A 21,241-nucleotide genomic window follows, 5' to 3' on the forward strand; every position below is an offset into this window, starting at 1 on the left:
GAGAGAGAGAGAGAGAGAACTTGACACAACCTATCTGGAAGAAGAATCTTAATTGAGAAAATGCCTCCATTAGATTGCCAATAGGCAAGTCTGTGGAGCATTTTCTTGGTTAAAGACTGACTGGATGGGCAGTGCCCCCCTGGGAAGGTGGTCCTGAGTGGTACAAGAAAGCAGGCTGAGCAAGCCAGGATGAGGGCAGAGCGGGCCAGTCAGAAGTGTTCCTCTAAGGCTTCTGATTCCCCGAGTTCCTGCCCTGACCTCCCCTCAGTGATGGCTGTGCCACAGAAGTGTGAGGCAAATCAATCCTTTCTTCCCCATGCTGGTTTGGTCATGGTGTGTCACTGTGCTAGAAAGCACACTGACACAGGAATCAGGGAGGGGTTTTACAGCAAGCTCTGCTCTGTGATGTTGAAGAATCACAGTGATGACTGCCCTAGTAGACCAGAGGGACCTGTGGTGCCTGCTTCCTGTGCGCCAGGATGAGGGCAACTGCTTCAGAGACCAGAGCTCAGACAGGCAGAAATCCACAGGACCCAGTGTGCTGGGGGAGGGGGAAGAGCTCCCTCTCTTAGTAACCACGCCCCACCCCCAGAGGAAAGCTACCTTTCCAATGAGCAGGGATTAATCTGGGAGACACTGTAGTCAAGTAGAACATGTGGACTGGATGTTCAAAAAGTGTCTAGATTACAGAAAGAAAGCCGACTCGGAGACATGCAGATGATACAAATATGAGATCACCTAGACAGTAAAGCCTCAAATACCTTTATTATCCAGCAACCCCAGAGAAGAGACAAAATAAGCAGAAAGAATAGGGCAAGATGTGGGGTAGGGTCAGGGCATCATGAATATGTGCGAGGTCAGAAGAAAAGGCAGGTGCTGTGTAAGTCACATCTCTGTGTGGAAAGCATAGTACTTTGATTAAAGTACATTAAAGTTCAGTATTTTATGCCTTACATTCAATCTGTCATTTCACTTTGTGTCCACTTATATTGTATCATGGAAAATAATACAAGTAATTATATTTCTAGAGGTCAGGCCAATGCTATCAGAATGCAGAGAAGAAAGAGATGGGTGGAGGGCGGGTACCTGATGGGGACAGATGGATTCTCTCGAACAGAGGCTGTGGTGAAGAGCAAACACAGACAGAGCATTCATGGAGCATGGAACAGACATTCACATGTCAAAGGAGCCATGAGTAATCAAGAGCTCATTCCCTGTATACTTGTGGATCTGATAGCATGTTCCGTACTTTTTGTTAAAAAGACAATAACCCTTCTATTTAAAACAAAACAAAACGTGTATCAAGAAGTCAATAGCAAATCAAAGAGATGGGCTGAAACCTGTCTTTACTTTTGAAAAGAGAGTTGGTAGAAACTTATTGAGACTACATAGAGCTGCTGAATTAAGCCAATCAGTGTCAAACACTGACAAAAGGTGTTGTCCTTAGAGTCACTGAGGATAGAATGTCAGGTCAATTGAAATGTTTCAGATAGTCTGTGTCTCAGAGGTACTAGCACGCTTCATATTCGCCACAGTGACGACCAAGAGGTGAAGACAAATGTGCAGAGGAAATATGCTATGTACCTACAATGAAACAGCTGTCAGGTTCACAAATAATCAGAAGACGCTGCGGTATGTGTCAGCACAGATGGGTCCTGAAGACATCACATTAGATAAACGAAGCCACTCACAGAAGAATAGATAGTACAGGGTTCCACTTACACGAGTCACGCAAGCAGACTCACAGGAGGGAGAAGAGGATCCAGCGGCTAGAGGGAAGGGCACAGGGAGCTGCTGTTCACTGGGCAATAAGCTCTCATTTATACACAGTAACACATCCCACTGACCAACAGGGTACCACCTACAGTTAGCAACTCAGCACCGTCCACTCATGATGTGTTAGAGCTCATGCTAAATGTTCCTATCACACATAGTAAAAGCTAAAATTTTAAAAATCTAAATTTAACTCTGACCACCTTGACCTCTGGATTTTATTGTGTATGGAGCAACGACACAGGAGGCTAACCTGAGCTGCCTTAGCTTCACATTATTTAATTTACCTAACACTGGCTGTAAGCACAACCTTTCCTAACTTAGGGAGTCTGGTACATTACCAGAATGGCTCTCACTTCCCAAGTAACGATTTTAAAATCAAATGGATTTTGTTTCTTAATTGTGAATTAATTCACTTCCATTTTATTGACTAATGAGAATAGATCTGGTTTCCAGGCAAGAATGTCTATTCTTTCTAATTGTTCTTTGGTTTTGTGTGTATGGACTTCCACTCACCTTTGTTCGCTAAGCTATGGGAAGAGCATTTGCTGAGTTTGTGCTGGAGATCAGGCCAGCACAGGGCTGCATGCTGAGCATACGCTGTGGTGTGCTCTCCACAGAGGCAGTTCTAGACTCCGGGCATTATGCCAGCCACTTCTATCTTCAATTCTCACAATTACACATGACAGTGACATAATTCTAATGCTTATAATGTACGTGAGGAGTATGGGACCTGAAGAGAAAACAGTGGGGAAACCTAACAGAGAGCAGGGTAAAATCCAGGACCAGGAGAAGTTTTAAAACTACACTTAGAGTTATAGCAAACTGCTATGAGAAACCTGTGGCTCCACAAGTGCAGAGTCAGAATTTCCCATTTCATACATCAGTCTCCTTGGAATCAAACTCACAATCCAGAGTGTGAAGTCAGAGGCGAGAGATTCAGGGCCTTTGTCCATCTCCCGCTTTCTCTACCGACTGAGCTAAAGTAACTGACATTCTAAACTGACTTCAGACTTATTTCTGAAAACCAGGAAGATGCCGTGACTGAGTGCGGATGGCTGGAAATCACAGTCCTGGAGCGCTGCTTCATATCAAAAGCAGGAGGCTGAAGAGGGTGACAAGGAGGGAAAGTAAAGACGAAACCCGCAGGCCTCCGAAAGAGCGGGAGACAGGCAGGTTTCCCACGTTTGCCCCTGAGGTGAACCCAGCAGCATTAAAGCTATAATGAGCAAAGTGGTATTTTACTAATGAGTACCTTCCCCTTTCACGGTCAATCCACTGTCGCGCAGGAAGCTCCTCTATAAGACAAGAAAGGGCAACTGTCACCCTGCTCCTCCTGGAAGTCTCTCCACTACGCCTACCCTGCTCCCAATCCACACCATCTCATCAACTCTGGATATCAAGAGGACCAACTTTAAATTAGTCTTTTTTTTTTTTTTTTTTTTTTTTTTTTTTTTTTTTTTTTTTTTGGTTTTTCGAGACAGGGTTTCTCTGTGTAGCCCTGGCTGTCCTGGAAACTCACTCTGTAGACCAGGCTGGCCTCGAACTCAGAGATCCGCCTGCCTCTGCCTCCCAAGTGCTGGGATTAAAGGTGTGTGCCACCACTGCCCGAGGACCAACTTTAAAAACACAGAGGAAAACAGAACCCCAGAAGCTGCTAGAACCATTTATGATGACTAATTAAGGGATTTTTTTGCCTGAAGAAATAGATGGTTAAAAAAAATTGATACTTCAATAAAAATTTTTATAAAGCCTATGTGATAAAATCCTAAGAACATCTAGGAAATTTACTGTCTGAAAATAAAAATAATACAGATCTATGTAAACATTCTCTACAAACACATAAAAATTGACCAGCAAGTTATCACATAACTCAACAATTCTACTCCAAGCAAATATCCAGAGAAATTAAAATGCATCTTCTCAAACATGTATACGTGTATGTTCAGACTCACAGACATAGTAATTGTCACTGTCTGACGTAAGGATACAGTCTGTGCCTCATACTAGAAAGGCCTGTTGCTTTGATATATGCTACCACACAGAAGGGACCTTTGAAACATCAATGAAACAAAGAAGCCACCTAAAGAAGGCAGAATGTTAGAGCTGTCTCAGTCAGTGCTCTATTGCTGTGAGGAGACACCACGACCACAGCAACTCTTACAAAAGAAACCTTTTAAATTGGGGACTTGCTAACAGTTTCAGAGGTTTCTCTGTTGTAATCATGGCAGGAAGCATGGTGGCACAAAGGCACCTGGATGTAGCTTACAGCTATATCCTGATCTGTAGGCAGCAGACAGAGGAAGAATTGGGCTGGGCGGTGGTAACACATGCCTTTAATCCCAGCACTTGGGAGGCAGAGGCAGGCGGATTTCTGAGTTTGAGGCCAGCCTGGTCTACAGAGTGAGTTCCAGGACAGCCAGAGCTACACAGAGAAACCCTGTCTTGAAAAACCAAAAAGTGTACAGGTTTGCTCCAAAAAATATATATGATGTATACATACAGGCCTAGTTATTAGTAATCAGGACCTGGAATAAATGCATGCACATCAGTGGTACACCAAAGCAACACTTCTGTAACTTTAAATGTGAATGTAAATATGGATGAATCCTGAAATAATGCTGGGGAGCCATATACGTGGGAGCACTCCAGCTTTACAAATGCCAAGGAAGGCTTTAGGCTCAGTGCTAGCAAGGCAAGCGTGGCTTCCAGGGAGAATGGCTGTGAGGGAGAATGTGAGAGGACGCAGCAGTGTTTGCAATTATGATGGGAATATGCCTCATGACATACTGGTTATTTATTAAATATGAGGCAATTTGTTCATGCACAGCCCATATGATTCCCCCAATCAAGGATAAACCAGACCAGTATTTACAGCCATATTGAAATAAATAGAGCAATGATCAGGAAGTAATCCTTCTTGAGGAGGAATGACAGACAGACAAGTAGTGGAAGTTGCAGGTGACTTTTTAAATACCAGGATATCTAATAAAAGAACAAAGCGACTTAGGAGACAGAGGGGGAAAGTAAATTATCAGGATGCAAGGTTTCCCTTGCATACACTAACTGCTAAGAAGAAAAGCCAACATCAGCAACAAAGGCAATCCCAGTCTACAGCCAAACGACTTGAGGGTACCAGATCTCATTCGATCTCTGAAGCTAAGCAGGGTCAGGCCTGGTTAGCACTTGGATGGGAGACCAAAGAAATCCAAACTTCAAACAAAGGAGAAAGTCTACCCAACAGGGTGGAGTGAAGAAGTCGCTTCAGAAAAAGCTGGGAGCTGAGCATACACGCTTCCTTCATGACCTGAAGCTTCTCCGCACTTGTTCAATCACGAACTACAGTAAGAGCAATCTTACCCTCAATCGCGTGGTGGAGATCTCAGCTTTTAAAATATCAGGATCGTATTTAGTGCTAGATGAAGACCCTGAGAAGACTTTAAGAGACGAAAACAAATATTACTTATGGCAGTAATTGCAGTAATTGTAAGCTTAGAATTTACTCATTTTACAAATAAGGCTTATGGTCTGGACCTAGCATCGCAGCCAGGCCTGTGATCCCAGTTAGAGGGAGGCTGAGGCAGAAAAATTGTAAAAATCAAGTCCTTCTTGGGCTAAAGGGAAGGTTCAAGGGCAGCTTAGACAACTTAGTGAGATCCTGGCTTAAAAATGAGTAGTCTAGCACATGCCCAGCATACATGAAGCCCTTCCTGGCTCCTGTAATACACAGACACACAGAGCCAAGACTTATGTTCTTTTATGAATCTGGTTTTCTTTTCTCTTTTAGGTTTTCATGCTCACCTCAAACCTATTTTATTTTTTCAAACAGGGTCATACTATGTAACCTAGGCTAGACTGAAAGCTGCAGGGACTCTCCTGCCTCAACCTTCCAAAGACAAGGATTATTGGCTTGAACCACCAGGTCTGGCTCTTCAAGCCTTTGTCACACTAAAAACAAAACAAAAAAACCACAGGATACAAAAAAAACTGCAAAGGAACTTGTCCTGGGTCCTTCGTGAACTCTACGCTTTGTAGCTCCTTACAACTTCTGAGTCCACCAGAGCCGCTTCTTTAAATAAGGCCTGCTCCAGACGACTGACACATGGAGAGACTGAGAGGTAAGTGCTAACAGTTCCAGCCCCTCCCTGGAACAACAGTGAGCGAGAGTCTCCTTTAAATTTGGGCTGTACAGAGTGTTTGCTGCTCTCAGAGGTTCCGAGTTCAGTTCTGAGCACCCACATTGGGCAGCTCATGACTATCTCTGACTCTGGCTTCCTTTGTTTGTTCTCACAGAGAAATTTTCTCAGAAACAAAAGGCAACCAGGCAGAAGCATCAGGAAAAAAAAGGTTTGTCTAAGCCCAAATGGGGAGCTTGCACTTCCAATAGGATGAGGCATTTCCTTGAGAATCTGTAGGGCATCCTTCATCCCTGTGGCTTGGAAGAGTTCTTGCCTAGGAGGGAAAGGGCTCAAAATTTAACCACAGGAGTGTGAGTAACTGTCACCTCTCCATCCCACCCTCAGTTGTGGAGTGTGACCAGTACTCACGGCTTGTGTGAGAGCTTGATTTTTCTTTGTAGGCATCATTTAACCTCACATATTCATCAAGGGCCAGTGCCAGCCTCTGTTCCTTCACGTGGTACAGCTCCTCCTGCGTCCTGAGTGCATCCTGGGCCACGGAGAGATAGTCTTTGAGCATCTTCTCCTGCTCGCCCCGCCACTGTTTCCTCGGATCTTCAATCTGTGTGGTTTCTGAAAAGACAGTCTGTGTTGGAATCTGCGATAGGATTTCATCACATTTGTGGTACTACTCGGAGGGACGGCTAGTTTGGATTCTTGTATCCGCTAAAGCACCTGCTGGAAACTTCTGAGAAGTGACTTGTCTAAAACTTGGATATGGCTGTTTTCTCTATTTACTCTGAAACCATCCCTGCCCCTTCATTTACAGTCCTTGGCAACAGTGTACTGCAACTATGAGGTCTTCACATGGATGCCACCCTTTTAAGAATTCTCTGGCTCCCCATTACTCCAAAAAATAAAAATCAAATTATCATCAGCATCCAAGGCCATGGATACTCTGAGCCAAATGGACTTCTGAAGGCCACATTCCACTGACCTAATGTAGGACTCTTGTCCCCTTACCCACTACATGAGCACTACTCCTGGCCTGGGCCACAGACCATTTCTGGTCCTCAAATTCATAGCAATAAATATAGACAGCAAAAAAATCTTAAGAATGTTTAACTCTTAATGGCAGTTTTATTTAGTTATTACATATCTGTTGAATCTATAAATATTGGGACTTACATTTCTTTGTGGGAATTTTATTTTTCTATGAATTCAATTTTTATTACATTTTACCAAAAATATCAGTACTATGGTAGATTAGAAAATTTAATACCAAAGCCACCTTGCTTTCGCTCTGAGGAGAAAGTCCTCTAGGGACCGTAAAATTCTCCAAACCAGTAATAACCAATGGAACAGGGATAGGCCCTGGAGGGGTCACCCTTCTATTTTATAATAGGTGTATTTGCCAAATACGGGGGCAAGGAGCTGCCATGTGCTGCTGTCTGGCTGTGGGGTAAACCAGGCTTACAAGGTAAAGTGTGGCCTTTGTGAATCCTCAAGGAGGCTAGTGTAGGTTAGCTAAGAGACCTCCTCAAAATGTCCACACTGCCAAGTCACAAAAGAACATACACTTTTGGCTGGAGAGGAAGTGACAAGGCTCATATCACCAAGAGGGCATGTTAAACTATGAATCAACAGCATCACACATCGAAAGTAACCACAATTTATGAGGCTGAAGAGATGGCTCAATGGTTAGAGCACTGGCTGCTCTTACAGGGGATCTGGGTTCGATTCCCACCACCCACACAGTGGCTCACAGTCATTTTTCAGTTCTAGCCACAGATCTTCCTCTGGCCTTTGCAGGCACTGCACTCACATGGCAGGCACATGAAGGCAAAATAATAATAAAAATGAATTTTTAAAAGATCAAAATTTAAAATTGCCAGAACCAAGGTGCTAGAGGGAGTGTGAAACAACTATGATCTCATTCAATTGTGGCTAGAAATGTCCAATACAATAAACAAGTAAACAAATAAGCATTTAGTTTATTGTCATACAGCCCAGTATTCAGCAATTTATTTACTCAGGAACTACGAGAGTGTGTATCAACAGAAATACCTGAATAAAAATGTTTACAGCTTTACTCACAGTAGACAAAGGCCACCCATGGTAGTATTTAATTTTTGGTATATCCATACAATAAACACTATTCAATAATAAAAAGAAAAACACACAAACAATAAGCATGACTTTCAGACCCCAAACAGCACTCAGTGTACAACCATTTATACGAAATCCTAACCAAAAGCAAATTAAGACCAAAGACGGACACTGACCCATGGATACCTGGAAAGCCATGCCACTCACTAAAGTCAAGGGCAAACGTCTTTTTTGAGGGGACAGAAACAGTCCATCTCTTGGTTATTTCAAAGGTTATATAATATATATACCTGCCAATCATGAGCTGTATACTGAAAACAGGTGCCACTCATTGTTAGCTACACCTTAACAAAGTTGACTGAAGGGCTAGGAATGTAGGTCACTAGAACTGCTTGCCTAACAAGTTCTGTCTGTCTCTCCCTTCCTCACTCCTTCTCTCCCTTCCTCCTTCCCTGGAATGCAGAAATAAAAGTTATTTTTAATAAATAAGGTTTAAAGTTGATTACATATACTTTTAAAGACTCGAGTGAAGGGCATAAAGACCCATACTAAGGTCATGTGAGACTAGAAATGTGGCTTAGTGATCTAAAACACTTGTTGCATTTGCAGAGGACCTGGGTTCAATTCCCAGCACCCGCATGGTAGCTCACAACCATCTGTAACTCCAATTCTGGGAAACTTGACATTCTTTTTTGATCTGGGCACCAGTCACACACATGATGCACATATATAGACAGAGGTGTACATAGTGCACACATATAGATATACACATAAGCAAACACTCATAGACATAAAATAAATTTTAAAACTTTAGGAGAGATCTGAGGAGGTATTCATTGGCCCACAGGACTGACTCTTCAGAGTCAGACTCTCCTGGGAATGTGTGACTTGGTCTCTAGATATAATGAAGCAGTTCAGACAGTGAAGGCTCTTAGAGCTAAGAGAGGCCTTGGGTGATTCACAAAAAGGAATAGCTCAGTAGGATGTGTAACTACTGTCTCAGACTTATAGCTCTTGCTTCATATTCACTGGCTAATAAAAGCTGAGCTTTCCCTAAAGCACAAATATGAACACTTATTTTAAAAATAAACAGATTTGTGCCGGATGGTAGTGGTGCACGCCTTTAATCCCAGCACTTGAGAGGCAGAGGCAGGTGGATTTCTGAGTTCGAGGCCAGCCTGGTCTACAGAGTGAGTTCCAGGACAGCCAGAGCTATACAGAGAAACCTTGTCTCGAAAAACCAAAAAACCAAAACAAACAAACAAACAAAAAAACAGATTTAAGTATACAGAAGATACACATCCATATAATTACTAGGGGTTAATACATGCTACAGCCACTGTCCCAACATGGCATGCCCAGAAAGGGCAGACCCTGCAGACCAAGTCTCCAAGGAGAAGACCCCACTTCAGAGCAGCCATCTGGAGAATAAGGAAGGGAGGCAGAGATCCCCACTGAGGGCCGAAAGTGCTCCACTGAATGTATACATTCACTGCAGCACGGGTCTCTACTACTCTGACAGTTAGCACTTGGTTCATAGGACAGTACAGAAGCCAGCGCATAGCAAATAGGAATTTCTGGTCCTAAAGTCTTTGGGGGCTGCAGAGGGGACTGCACTTCTGGATTGGGGTGCACTGGGTTCCTTTTCTCTGTCTACGCCCACCCCGACCACCACAAGGAAGCCAACTGCCATGGCATGATGTGCCCAGTTGAGAAGCTCACCCTGAAAGGCGTGAGGAAGGCTCTGGCCAGCAGCGAAGAACACTGCCAAGAACCACAGCCTGAATTTACAGCAGAGACTTCTCCAGCAGCGCCCAGGGATGACTGCAACCTAGCACCCTGGTTATAGGGATGTGAGGACCATAGCCAGGATGGCTAAGCTTTACTCGGTTCATGGCCCATAGGACTGGAGAGAACAAATATTAGTAAGTTGTCACGGTGAGATATGTAACTATTAAACCAATCAAGTGAAGATACACAAAGGTGTGCTGCATGTTTTAAATTAGAATAGTAAGAAGGCATCCCGCGGGTTCAACGAGTCATATTTGTCCCCATGTTTCGGAACTGGTATACTTAAATATTTGTCAACAGTGAAAAGGCCAGGAAATACTGCTACAATACTGACACTCGCATTAATGAATTCAAACAAGAGCACATGACAACAAGCTATTAGTACTTTGTGCACTAATAATGTGTTTTGGATGAGTCTGGAGAAACACTTGAGCAAACTGGCTTGAATTTGTTACAAGAGGCAGGAAACATTTATATTTCTGAAATATCGCACAATTCAAATATGAACTACAAAAGAGGACTCCCAAAGGCATCTTCGAAGGTTTCATAAAGCAAGGCAAGGCTTCATCTCCATCTGTTATATTTGCTGAACAGATTTGAAAAGAATATTTATTAAATGCAAACATGCAAGGAGTATGTGCTTTACAAATGGTATTTTTTTTTTTATTATTAAGACCTACTGGCCTTGGGAGATCACTATATCATAATGCAATATAATTTGCATGTTGTCTGCTATATTAAAGAAGTAATATACTGCATCACATATCTCAAGAGAATTCACATTCCATCAGTCTTATAGACATGGGACTTTACAGACAGGAAACACAAAACCTTATCATGGAAGGCAATATTACTCTTCAGAGAACAGAGTTTCTGTCTATAATGCACTTCAGTTCTTCCTGCTGTGTTCAAAAGAATGGATGAAATAAGTATGAACTTTTCTTATTTTTCATTTTATAAAGTATCTGCAAAATTTACCTGTTGCTCAGTGTTTCACAAACAATTATTAAGCAAGTACTAGATGATTAAATAAAATGATATTGGAGGAATCACTATGTACAAAGTAAACACACACACACACACACACACACACACACAGATCTTGGGAGAAGGATGGTTAATTTTACAGCAATAGCAATTTAAAGAGCACAGGGTCTCATCTGATTGAACAGGATGATGCCAGTGAATCCAGCAGGAATTGACCAGGACACCAAAAAATCCCAGACAAGCGGAGCTCGCTCCTTGCACTTCTGCAGCCATGATTCACACAGGTCAGACACTTAGCATCCTTTATTCTTTTACCAAGCCCCATGCTCTCCAGCTTGCTGAAGTGGCTCTGGCTATAGTCTTCTGTTCCCTAAACTCTGACACGGGCCATCCTTCTCCTGTTAACTCAGCCAACCTTTGAGGATCCGCTAGCACTTTCTGTAGTCAGCACAGGTACATTTCAGAAGTGAGGGGCTCCTACTTGCCCCCTGCTTTATCCATCCCCCACCCCTGCCCTATCCGTGAAATGGCAATCTTTCCCACATCACGTGGGAAACTTGCTTTGTAAACAAGAGTATGTCACAGAAAAATCTATGCAAACCCATGCAATGATCTTAGCTACATGTTAGAAAGGCACCTGACAGAAATGTGAGGCTTGGCTATCAGTGTGGAAACTTTTTGGAATGAAAGATACAAACTAAGTGAAAGGAAGCCATTTATAAAACCCTGTAATCATACATGGAAGTAGGATCTAATTTAAAACCCCAAGTGTGAGTATGTTTGTGCCCCCAGAGGAAATGGACTGAAGAGATGCACAGGTCCAGAGTTAGCTAAGTCCAGGTCTTGTGGACACTCGATTTTCTCTTATCCCCATTTCCTTTGTCACGGGGCTGATGCTTTTATAAACATGAGATAAGCTTCCAGGCTGAGTTGAAGAAAGCAAAAGTGCAAATGAAAAAGCATCATGAAGAAACAATGAGGTGATTCTAAATTATTTTCCATTTAGTATCTGTAATGACCAAAATGTGTGCAAGATAATATAGAAAAGTAATCTTTTTTTTAAGGTATTGAAGATTAAAAACCTTAAACTTCTGATTAAAGTTTATCATAGGCAGTTTGATTACAATGAAGACAATCAGGTGTAAATATCTAATAGTAAATACAAAGAAAACCATTGTGACAAAGAGGCACACACTGAGGGACGGGAAGGGGTCACAACTTTGGGAATGACAAAGTTTGGGGACCTTCAAATGGAATATAAGTCTAACAATGAAGAGAGAAAAAAATTTAAAAACTGAAGAGAAATCTGGAAGTTCAGAAAGAGGAAGACCTAAATCTACACCTAGGTGGAAGAAAAATGAGAAGTTCCCAGATTTGGCAAGTATGTGGAATATGTAAATGATCACATTTTCAACTTAGCGGCTCTCACTATGATGTCTTCCAGCCATCGGCTCTATCTGCTATGCCTGGACACTAGGCGTGAGCGAGTGAGGAGACCTGGGCCCAGATCATTCAAGACCTCAGGCTTGTGGTTGTTTGAAGGGTTCAGCTCCCACAGTGGCTAGCCTCACATCTTGGGGTGGTATGGTATCGATGCCCTTGACCCTTCAGTCTTCACAGTCCCCAGTTCCCTCAAACTTTCCCCGTAACCAGAGCCTACACACAATTCTCTTTATCTGTCTCCAGTGACAGCCTCTGTCAGTTCTTCCATTTATTTCCCAGCCAACTGCTATCTTGTCATTGTTCCTGCTGCTGTCACGGTCATCCCTGCCTTACGGCTTCCCAGCCTTCGCTGCCAACCAGTTGCTTTACTAATGAGCAAACGCAGCCAGAGAGACCACTTGGGCTCTGAAGGTGACCACGTTCTGGTTGGATGGAAGGCCTCCATGCCTGGTACTGCAAATCTGGCCAAGAGCACAAGACTGGGAAGCTCATGGGCCACTCAACCTACTGCTGCCACTGCTCTGCTGATGCACAGTGCCAGCTTGCTCCTGTAAACTCTATCACCACAGGTTAGTGTAACCCTCAGACCTCACAGGAGAGCCTCACCGCACAGTGCACAGTGGATAATGCACTACTCATCACAATCATCAAGCACGGGTGTCTGTGGAGCGATCAGCCATAAACAGTTCTCTCCTCAAGGCCCAGGGATAACCTGGGAAGAGGAAGCAAAACTGTAAGAGCCAGAGAGGTCAGGGAGAACCTGGGCGAGAATGTGTTCTAGGCATGACAGGACAGCAGCACTTACAAGCTCATAGCCACCTTGGTTGTCAGAACAAGATGTGCACAAGACCAAGACAGACAACATTCCATCACGGAGGGTAGAGGGGCTCGTGAGCTCCCATCCCCAACCAAGCAGCTGTTGGCAAGTGGATGCCTGCTGGGGAGGGAGAGTCAACTGTCAGATGTTCCTACACCCTTGAATACTTAGCACAAAAAGTAATGAAGTTGAGGGGAGGGGTTAGGAGAGGAGGGATAAATATGACTGAGATATATCATATGCATGTACACAGTTCTGAAAGAACTAATAAACATACAGTAATTTTTAAAAAGTCCACTTATGACAGTTCTTCTAAGGAGCCTAATATTGCAACACCCCAGGGTGGCATAGGAGGGTGCGTTATCTTAGTTAGGATTTCTATTGCTGTCACAAAACACAAAAACCAAAGACACCTTCAGGAGGAAAGGTTTTATTTCTTCTTAGAACTCTCAGGTCACACTTCAGCACTGAGGGAAGCCAGGACAGAACTCAAGGCATGAACCCGGAGGCAGGAGCTGAAGCGGAAGCCGCAGGCCAATGATGCTTTCTGACTTGCTCTTCCTGGCTTACTCAGCCTGCTTTCCTGTACAACCCAGGACCACCTGCTGCCTGCCCAGGAGTGGCACCACCCAGGAGCGAGCCAGGCCCTCCCTCACCAATCACTAATAATGAAAATGCCTCACAGACTTCCCTACAGGTAGTCTGATAGAGATCATTTCTTAGTTGAGATTCCACTTCCCAGATAACCCTGAACTTGTGTCAAGTTCACAAAAGACCAAGCAGGAACTAGGCTTCCGGATCCCAAACTGTGCTTCAGCAGCAAGCAGCTATAGCTATGGCACTGCGTCCTCAGGGCAGCCCTGAAGTTCACAGTATCCAGGCTGCCGGAAAGGCTGCTTGGCCAGCTCTTTGGCTGGTGGTCCTCCACTAAACGCAGTTATCATCACATCAGGGAAGGGTCTAGCTGTGTCAGTCAGAGTCTAATTATTTCAGGTGCCCAACAGCTTAGAGGAAACTTAACCACTAAAAGGGTGTCTACAATAAGGGTCTACCATTAGCACTATACTGCTTTAATGAATTTAACAGGGTTCTAGCAGTGCTAAACACTGTTAAAACAGTGTCATAGCAGAGGCAGATCCTAATAAATGTCTCATTTATACATACTTGATTATGCTAAGTACCTACAGACCTATCTATCCTTGCTCTTCCTTCTAGATAACAGCTTTGTCTAGCTAGGAGGTTAGAGGATGCAGACAGCAAAGCACAGAGAGGTTTGAGATTAACATTCTCCATTGAGAGACAGCACTGTATAAAACATCACACGTACACCAGAACTTTTCTTCAACTCCCAGCAAAACTCGTCTCGCCTAGGAAGCTGCTTCAGGGTAAGGTGGAGGAAGCACACACCACCCACCCCTCTCCCAGAGATTACAACATCAGAGCGCAGAATCCAGAAGCCAACCAAAGGAAGACTAAACTGCAAGAGGCAGCACTGGGGAGAAATAAAACACAAGAGTGGCTCCTGCTTTGTTGTTTTATCCCTGTAATACTTGCTGGTTCCTGGATCTCACGAGATTACAAATGGACTTGAGAAGGAAAACTCCAAAACAAAAATCCACTAGTGTGGGAATTGTCTGTTGCCAGACAATGCTTGAGTCTCCTGTGGCCCACCCTAAAAAAAAAAAAAAAAAAACAGTAGAAACCTCAGGCAATAGCAACCTGTCTGCTACAGTCTGGTTCCTCTTGCTGTGATCAAACACTGAATAAAGCAGTGGTTCTCAACCTTCCTAATGCTGTGACCCTCTTAATGTATATAGATCATACTGGTCCTGGCTGCCTCAGGGACGAGAGAGTCCCCATGTATATCAAGTGATGCTATGTGGCCTTGCTCCTTAATGTAAAACCATTGGTTGAATAAAGATGCTGACAGCCTATAGCTGGGCAGGAGAGAAGTAAAGGGGGTTTTCAGTTTCTGGGCTTGGGGCCTGAGGCAGAACCACAAGGAGGAGAAGGTGGAGAGAAGATGCCACGGGGTAAATGATCATGAGAACCATGAGCACTGGCCAGCCTGAGTAAGAGGGGCCCAGATGGAATATGGCAAGCCATATCTTAGGGTTGTTGGCAGGGAAGTAGGCATACTAGCACAGAGGGTTGATATCTGCCTAGCTCTAGTGCTGATTAAAGCTTACTATAAATATAAAAGTTTTGTATCTTTTACTGGAACTAAATGATCAAAGGTGGGGTAGAAAACCCTGATTGAGATTAAATATTACAATATCCCCAACATAAAATTATTCTTGTTGCTACTTCATAACTGTAATTTTGCTACTGTTATGAATCATAATATAAATATCTATGTTTTCTGATGGTCTTAGGCAACCCCAGTGAAAGGGTCATTCAAACCCCAGAAGAGTAGAGACCCACAGGTTGAGAACCACCGAACTAAAGCAACTTGAGGAACTTAAGGTCATACTCTATGAGAACAGAATCAGGAACCAGGGAAGAACCCTGCCTGCTGACTTTCTCCTAAGCTCCTGCTCTAAGACCGTTCTCATACAGTCCAGGGATACCTCCCCAGGAATGGAACCGGTCACAGTTGCTTGGGTCCTGCCATGAATCAGCAAGAAAGAATCTCCCCCCACAGACATGACCCGGGCCTCTCTGATGGAGGTGGTTCCTCCGTTAAGGTTCTCTCTTCCCAGGAGTGGCAAACTGACTACTAAAGCTAACCATGACACCACCTCAGCTGCATTTCCCATACTACCCTGACACACCCACACGTGTAAAGTGTCAGATAATATAGCAAGGCTGGAACTGCAGTTTCCAAGGAAGAAATGTGAGAGAAAGGACACACGTCAGAAAGGGATATTTTAGATCTGTGTATGAGCTCACCACTAAACTCACTGAATAAACATCACGAGGACTTGAGAACTAAAAGGGTAGACAGCCACCAGATCCAGGCCACTTGTGGGGGACAAATGTGCAAGACAGACCCAGACCGTCTGTGAGGCTCTGGAAAACAAAATGAGCCTAGAGTAAAGGCCACAGATAGACGACAGGAGAGAACCTGCCGCTTAAGCACAGGCATGTTCATCACACACGAAAACAATCACTCTCAAAAAGATACGCGCACGGTCTAAGAATACTCAGGTGTCAAGTGTCCATGATCCTATGTAAAACTACTTAACATGCACAGAGCTAAGGCAGCCCAAACAAGAGGCTCCGCAGCTTACAGCACTCGGTGTTCATTCAGAGACCTCAGGTCTAGTTTCTAGCTCCCACATGTTTGCTCACAGCCACCTATGACTCTAGTTCCAAATCTACTCTTGCCCTCTCCTGGCTTCTGTCGGCAGTACAGGCATGAGTATGCACACAAACTCAGGCACAGCATACACACACTAAGTACATAAACCTTTATAGGAAAAAAGAAAAGAAAGACTACTCTTCAAGGACAACGATATTAATAAAGGCCAATGCTGAGATGAGACAGATACTGGAAAAATCAAAAATTCAGGAACACTGTCATAGCCACAGTCCACAAGGAAGAAGCAAAGCTACAAAAGGAATAGAAAGACAAATATAAAAGTATAGAAACAGAGTAATTCTTCCCCTACAGGCCTTCAATACAAGAACTTAAATCACAGAAGAACTACTTGAACAGCAAAACTAAGTCTTCATCCATGCAGAAGAGCATCACAGGCTGGAGAGATGGCTGGATCCACACAGGAGAGCATCCACAACCAGAGAGATGGCTGGATCCACACAGGAGAGCATCCACACAGGAGAGATGGCTGGATCCACACAAGAGAGCATCCACACAGGAGAGATGGCTGGATCCACACAGGAGAGCATCCACACAGGAGAGATAGCTAGATCCACACAGGAGAGCATCCACAACCAGAGAGATGGCTGGATCCACACAGGAGAGCATCCACACAGGAGAGATGGCTGGATCCACACAGGAGAGCATCCACAGCCGGAGAGACAGCTGGTGACATAAGAGGACACGGTCCATCCACAGCACTCACACTGAACAGCTCACAACCTCCTTTTACCACAACTCCAGGGGATCCAACATCCTCTTCTGGCTTCCATAGCTACCTGCTCATATTTTTCTTAATCTAAATTTTTAAAAATAAAATTCAACATCTATATCTTCTTGTCAGCAAGATATCTATCAAAGTAAAAGAAAAAGACATGTAAAACACACAAAAAAATTTTTACTCAAGATTATGAGGAGAAAAACATTAGTAAAAGACTATCAAGATAGTTGTATATTGGAATTAGCAGGGACTATAAATTAATATGGTGCACATGTGAAGGCATCTCCAGGACCTGTCATATGCACCGGCTACAGTCCTAGAAAAATAATGGAAGACCACAAAATAAGAAACTAAATAGCAATAACAGAAGAGAAAAATAAGTTCTTAAATTAAATTTCATGGGATGAAAATAGACTCAATAGCTGCAAAATTAACAGTATTTTGAAATATGCATAGAGCTTTTACCAAGGTTGGCCATATTTCAGGGTTGGAAGAGAGAAACAGAGAAACAGATACATACATACAGAGATACAGACGACACACGGGACACAGAATGAATTACCACCAGAGAGGAAAACAGAAGATCAACATTCCTTAAAAACAAAGACAAATTTTGGCTCAGTATAAGCAAAGTAAATTAAAAAAACAGGGTAAGAAAACCCTCTATATCCATGGGTTCTGTATCGACCAACTCAATCAACTACAGATGAAATATTGTAGCTAAGCTGATGATGGACACATCTTTAGTAAACACACATAGACTTTTTATCTTGTCATGACTGGCTACACAATAGAGCAGAACAACCATTTACATTAGTATTGCATTAGCATCATAAGTAATGCAGAGATGCTTTTAAGCATGCAGGAAGCTATGTAGGTCATCCTCCAATACTAGACAACTGATAAAAGGGTTAAGGCCAGGTGTGGCAGTACACACCCTTAATCCCAGCACTTGGGAGGCAGAGGCAGGTGGATTTCTGAGTTCGAGTCCAGCCTGGTCTACAGAGTGAGTTCCAGGACAGCCAAGGCTACACAGAAAAACCCTGTCTCGAAAAACCAAACCAAAAAAAAAAATGTATTATTGAGCACACCACTCAGACATAAAGCGGTGAGATAAACAGAGGGGAGAACCACCCTTCTGCAGGCAAAGACTAGCCCAAAGCTGAGCAGATGCAGCAGCTGAGCAGACACTCGACCCTTGGGAGATTCAGCAGTGTTCAGTCAATTCAACAAACTCAGGATTTTCAAATATAGATTGCTAAGATGCTTGCATTTACAATCTATACAGAAATATAAAAAACTTGTAATTTTTGAAATAATTTTAATAAAGAGCCAAATTAAAGGACATACATCAACCCATTTCAAGACATGAAAGCCTTATAATTATGATTCTATGCTATCAGCATAAAGACAGACATACAGATCAACTGAACAGATCAGAAAACTAAGAAACAGACAGATGCACTCTGTGGTGGTTTGAGTAGGAATGGCCACACTCAATATATATGAATTTGGGTTCTCAGCTGGTGGGCTGTTTATAAAGGATTAGGAGGTATGCCCTTGTTGGAGGAGGTGTGTCACTAGGGGTGGGCCTTGGTTTCAAAAGCCCATTCTAGGCCCAGTTTGGCTCCTTCTCTGCCTCCATCTTGCTGATAGGATGCAATCTTTCAGTTACTGCTCCAGTGTCAAAGCTGCCTGCCTGCCACCATGCCTCTGGTCATGATGAGTGTGGACCAACTCTCTGAAACAATAAGCAAGGCTCCAATTAAATGCCTCCTTTTATAGGTTGCCTTGGTCAACAGAGCTAGAACACTAACTAATATGAACACCAACATATTTTAAGCAAAGGTAGTCACTCACTTAGGTGGGAGAAGAATACCCATACAAGAACTAGCTGTGGAGAGGCTGGGCAATGGCCCGGTGTGTGAAGTGCCTGCTATGCAAGCATGGAAGACAGGATTCAGATCTCAACACCAACAATGAAAGTCAGGAATGAGGTGCTTCTATAATCCCAGTGCTTGGGGCAAGGCAGATGCCAAGGGCTCCCCATGCAAGCCAAATCCATGAGCTCTAGGTTCAGCAATTCAGTCTTTAAACTAACATGAACAGCAACCCAGGAGCTCTAGGTTCAGCAATTTGGACTTTAAAATAACATGAACAGCAACAGCAACACATGGTATCAACCTCTGGCCTCTAACATGCACCCATGGGTGAACACATATATGCACATATGCATGGGTGAACATGTGTGTACACAGATGCATGCAACCAGACAAACACAAAAAACAAAGAAAAGAAATAGTCTGAGATGAACAGACCTCAATTTTACTTCACACCAAACTCAAGACAATAATTTAGCATGGAGTAGCAATCTAAACTGGAAGAGCTTTATGAAATCTCTGCAATAAAAAGCAGACCACTTTACACCTTCTCAAAGGAAAACATGACTTCTTAGAACTCAAAAAGTAGGAGGCATTTTTAATAATCAATTGACTCCCAAAATCTTCAGCTCTTCAAATCTGCTGTAAGGAAACTGAAAGATAAGACACAGAACAGAAGAAAGGTTCAGACAGTTGTAACGTAGAAAGCATAGAGTTCTCTAGCAACTCATTACCTGGATAGGTGTTTAAAACCTGGGCAAAATATATGAACAAATTCTTCACATAGAGAGAAATGTGTGCACACAGATTCACACAACTATGCTGAAGAATGCACTTAGAGATGTTTGACACTGCTAGCCTGCAGGAAGACGCAAATGAAAACTACCCAAGGGTTTACGTCACACACACCTGCACCAGCTGGAGTATAGGATGAGAACACAGGCAGACAGCAGCTGGAACTCTCCGAGACCAAGGACGGCACTGAAAGGCACAGACACTCTGCAGGACCATTCGGATACTTCATCTAAAAGGCACCCTGTGTTCACCATGGCTCACATGTCTTGGGTCTTTACACTATACAGGGTGGTGCCTGTCCACAAAAGGCAGCTCACAGTAGGTTCATTCACAACAAGCAAGCACAGACATCCATCCCCAGACATAACCACACAGCCTACTTGGAAGCAGAAAGAGCTACAGAGCACCTATCCTCACTGTGTGAATGGTCAATAGCGTCTAGATGTCATTCCTAGGTATCCTTAGAAAAAAAGGCAAAACTAATCTCTAGTGGCAAAGATCCCCATGGTGTTGGAGAAAGGCTGACTGCCAGTGGCAAAGACAAAATTCCCCCTAGGACTAAAAATGTCTTTGTAGCAACTGAGGTGGTAGTATACTTAAAATGTATACATTATGTATGTAAATTATGTATAGAAGAGTTGTTTCCACTGTACTACTGTAATTGTATCCAGAAAATAAAAAACTTCTACATGAATTCAATGGAAATAACAACAAACAAAAACCTCCATTCTGAAAACCCCAAGAAACTAAAATTTTAAAATAATGGCAGTTATACCAAGTTCATGGCATCATCACAACACAAAACCCACCCTCCCCAGTCTGCCGAGTTACCAAACTTCCCACAGGCTCTTTTGGAAAAACTAACAAATTGATTCTGAAGTAAATATAATTATGCACATGATCTAAAGTTGCACTAGACACTGGAAATTGATCAAGAGTCAGAGACATCTTACTGTGACTCATGAATCGCTCACAGTATGCCGGGGCATTCTAGCCAGAGCACAGAGAAATGGAATGAAGCAGTCACACCGATGTCAAGCCTCTTCCAACTTAGGCTCGAAACTACTTCAGTGTGGAAAGTAAAAATATCAATGGCTCTGGAACAACCTCACACACATGTAAGAGCAAGAAAGATCACACAACAATCAGGGGAGACCTTTACCACCTGTGGAGATTTCTCAGCCACAACACACACACACACACACACACACACACACACACACACACACACACACACACACAAAACCCCACCAACCATGAAGGAGACCAAAAAAATACATTTAAATTAAGACCTTTGCTATTTTTATTAAATTACATATATGGCATGTCTTTCCATGTGAGCACAGGCCACACAATGTCTGCAGAACACAGAAGTGTCACATCCTCCTGGAGTTGGAGTTGCAGACTGCTGTGAGCCGCCCGATAGGATCACTGAGGACTGAAGCTTACGCTGCCCGGCACCTCAGGAAGCCAAGGCTGGATGGC

General features: G+C 43.3%; 1 protein-coding gene and 1 long non-coding RNA gene across 3 annotated transcripts in view; one reads left to right on the top strand and one right to left on the bottom strand.

Moving 5' to 3' along the window:
- Wwc2 (WW and C2 domain containing 2) overlaps positions 1 to 21,241 on the bottom strand; it is a 172,253-nt gene that overhangs the window by 71,064 nt on the left and 79,948 nt on the right. For both annotated transcript variants that reach the window (XR_004109943.1, XM_031339762.1), the window contains exons 3-4: positions 6,321 to 6,524; positions 5,134 to 5,210 (exon numbers count right to left, since the gene is read on the bottom strand). Coding sequence is in view for 1 of the 2 variants with exons in the window: in XM_031339762.1 (XP_031195622.1) it covers positions 5,134 to 5,210; positions 6,321 to 6,524 (281 nt within the window). In the remaining variant the exon portion in view is untranslated. The remainder of the gene's footprint in view (positions 1 to 5,133; positions 5,211 to 6,320; positions 6,525 to 21,241) is intronic.
- On the top strand, positions 4,869 to 6,831 carry LOC116069261. The gene is made up of 4 exons (XR_004109944.1): positions 4,869 to 5,117; positions 5,603 to 5,891; positions 6,067 to 6,120; positions 6,353 to 6,831. It is a non-coding gene; the product is annotated as an uncharacterized LOC116069261 (long non-coding RNA).

This window comes from Mastomys coucha, unplaced genomic scaffold (assembly GCF_008632895.1).
Source record: "Mastomys coucha isolate ucsf_1 unplaced genomic scaffold, UCSF_Mcou_1 pScaffold22, whole genome shotgun sequence".
Lineage (NCBI taxonomy): Eukaryota > Metazoa > Chordata > Mammalia > Rodentia > Muridae > Mastomys > Mastomys coucha.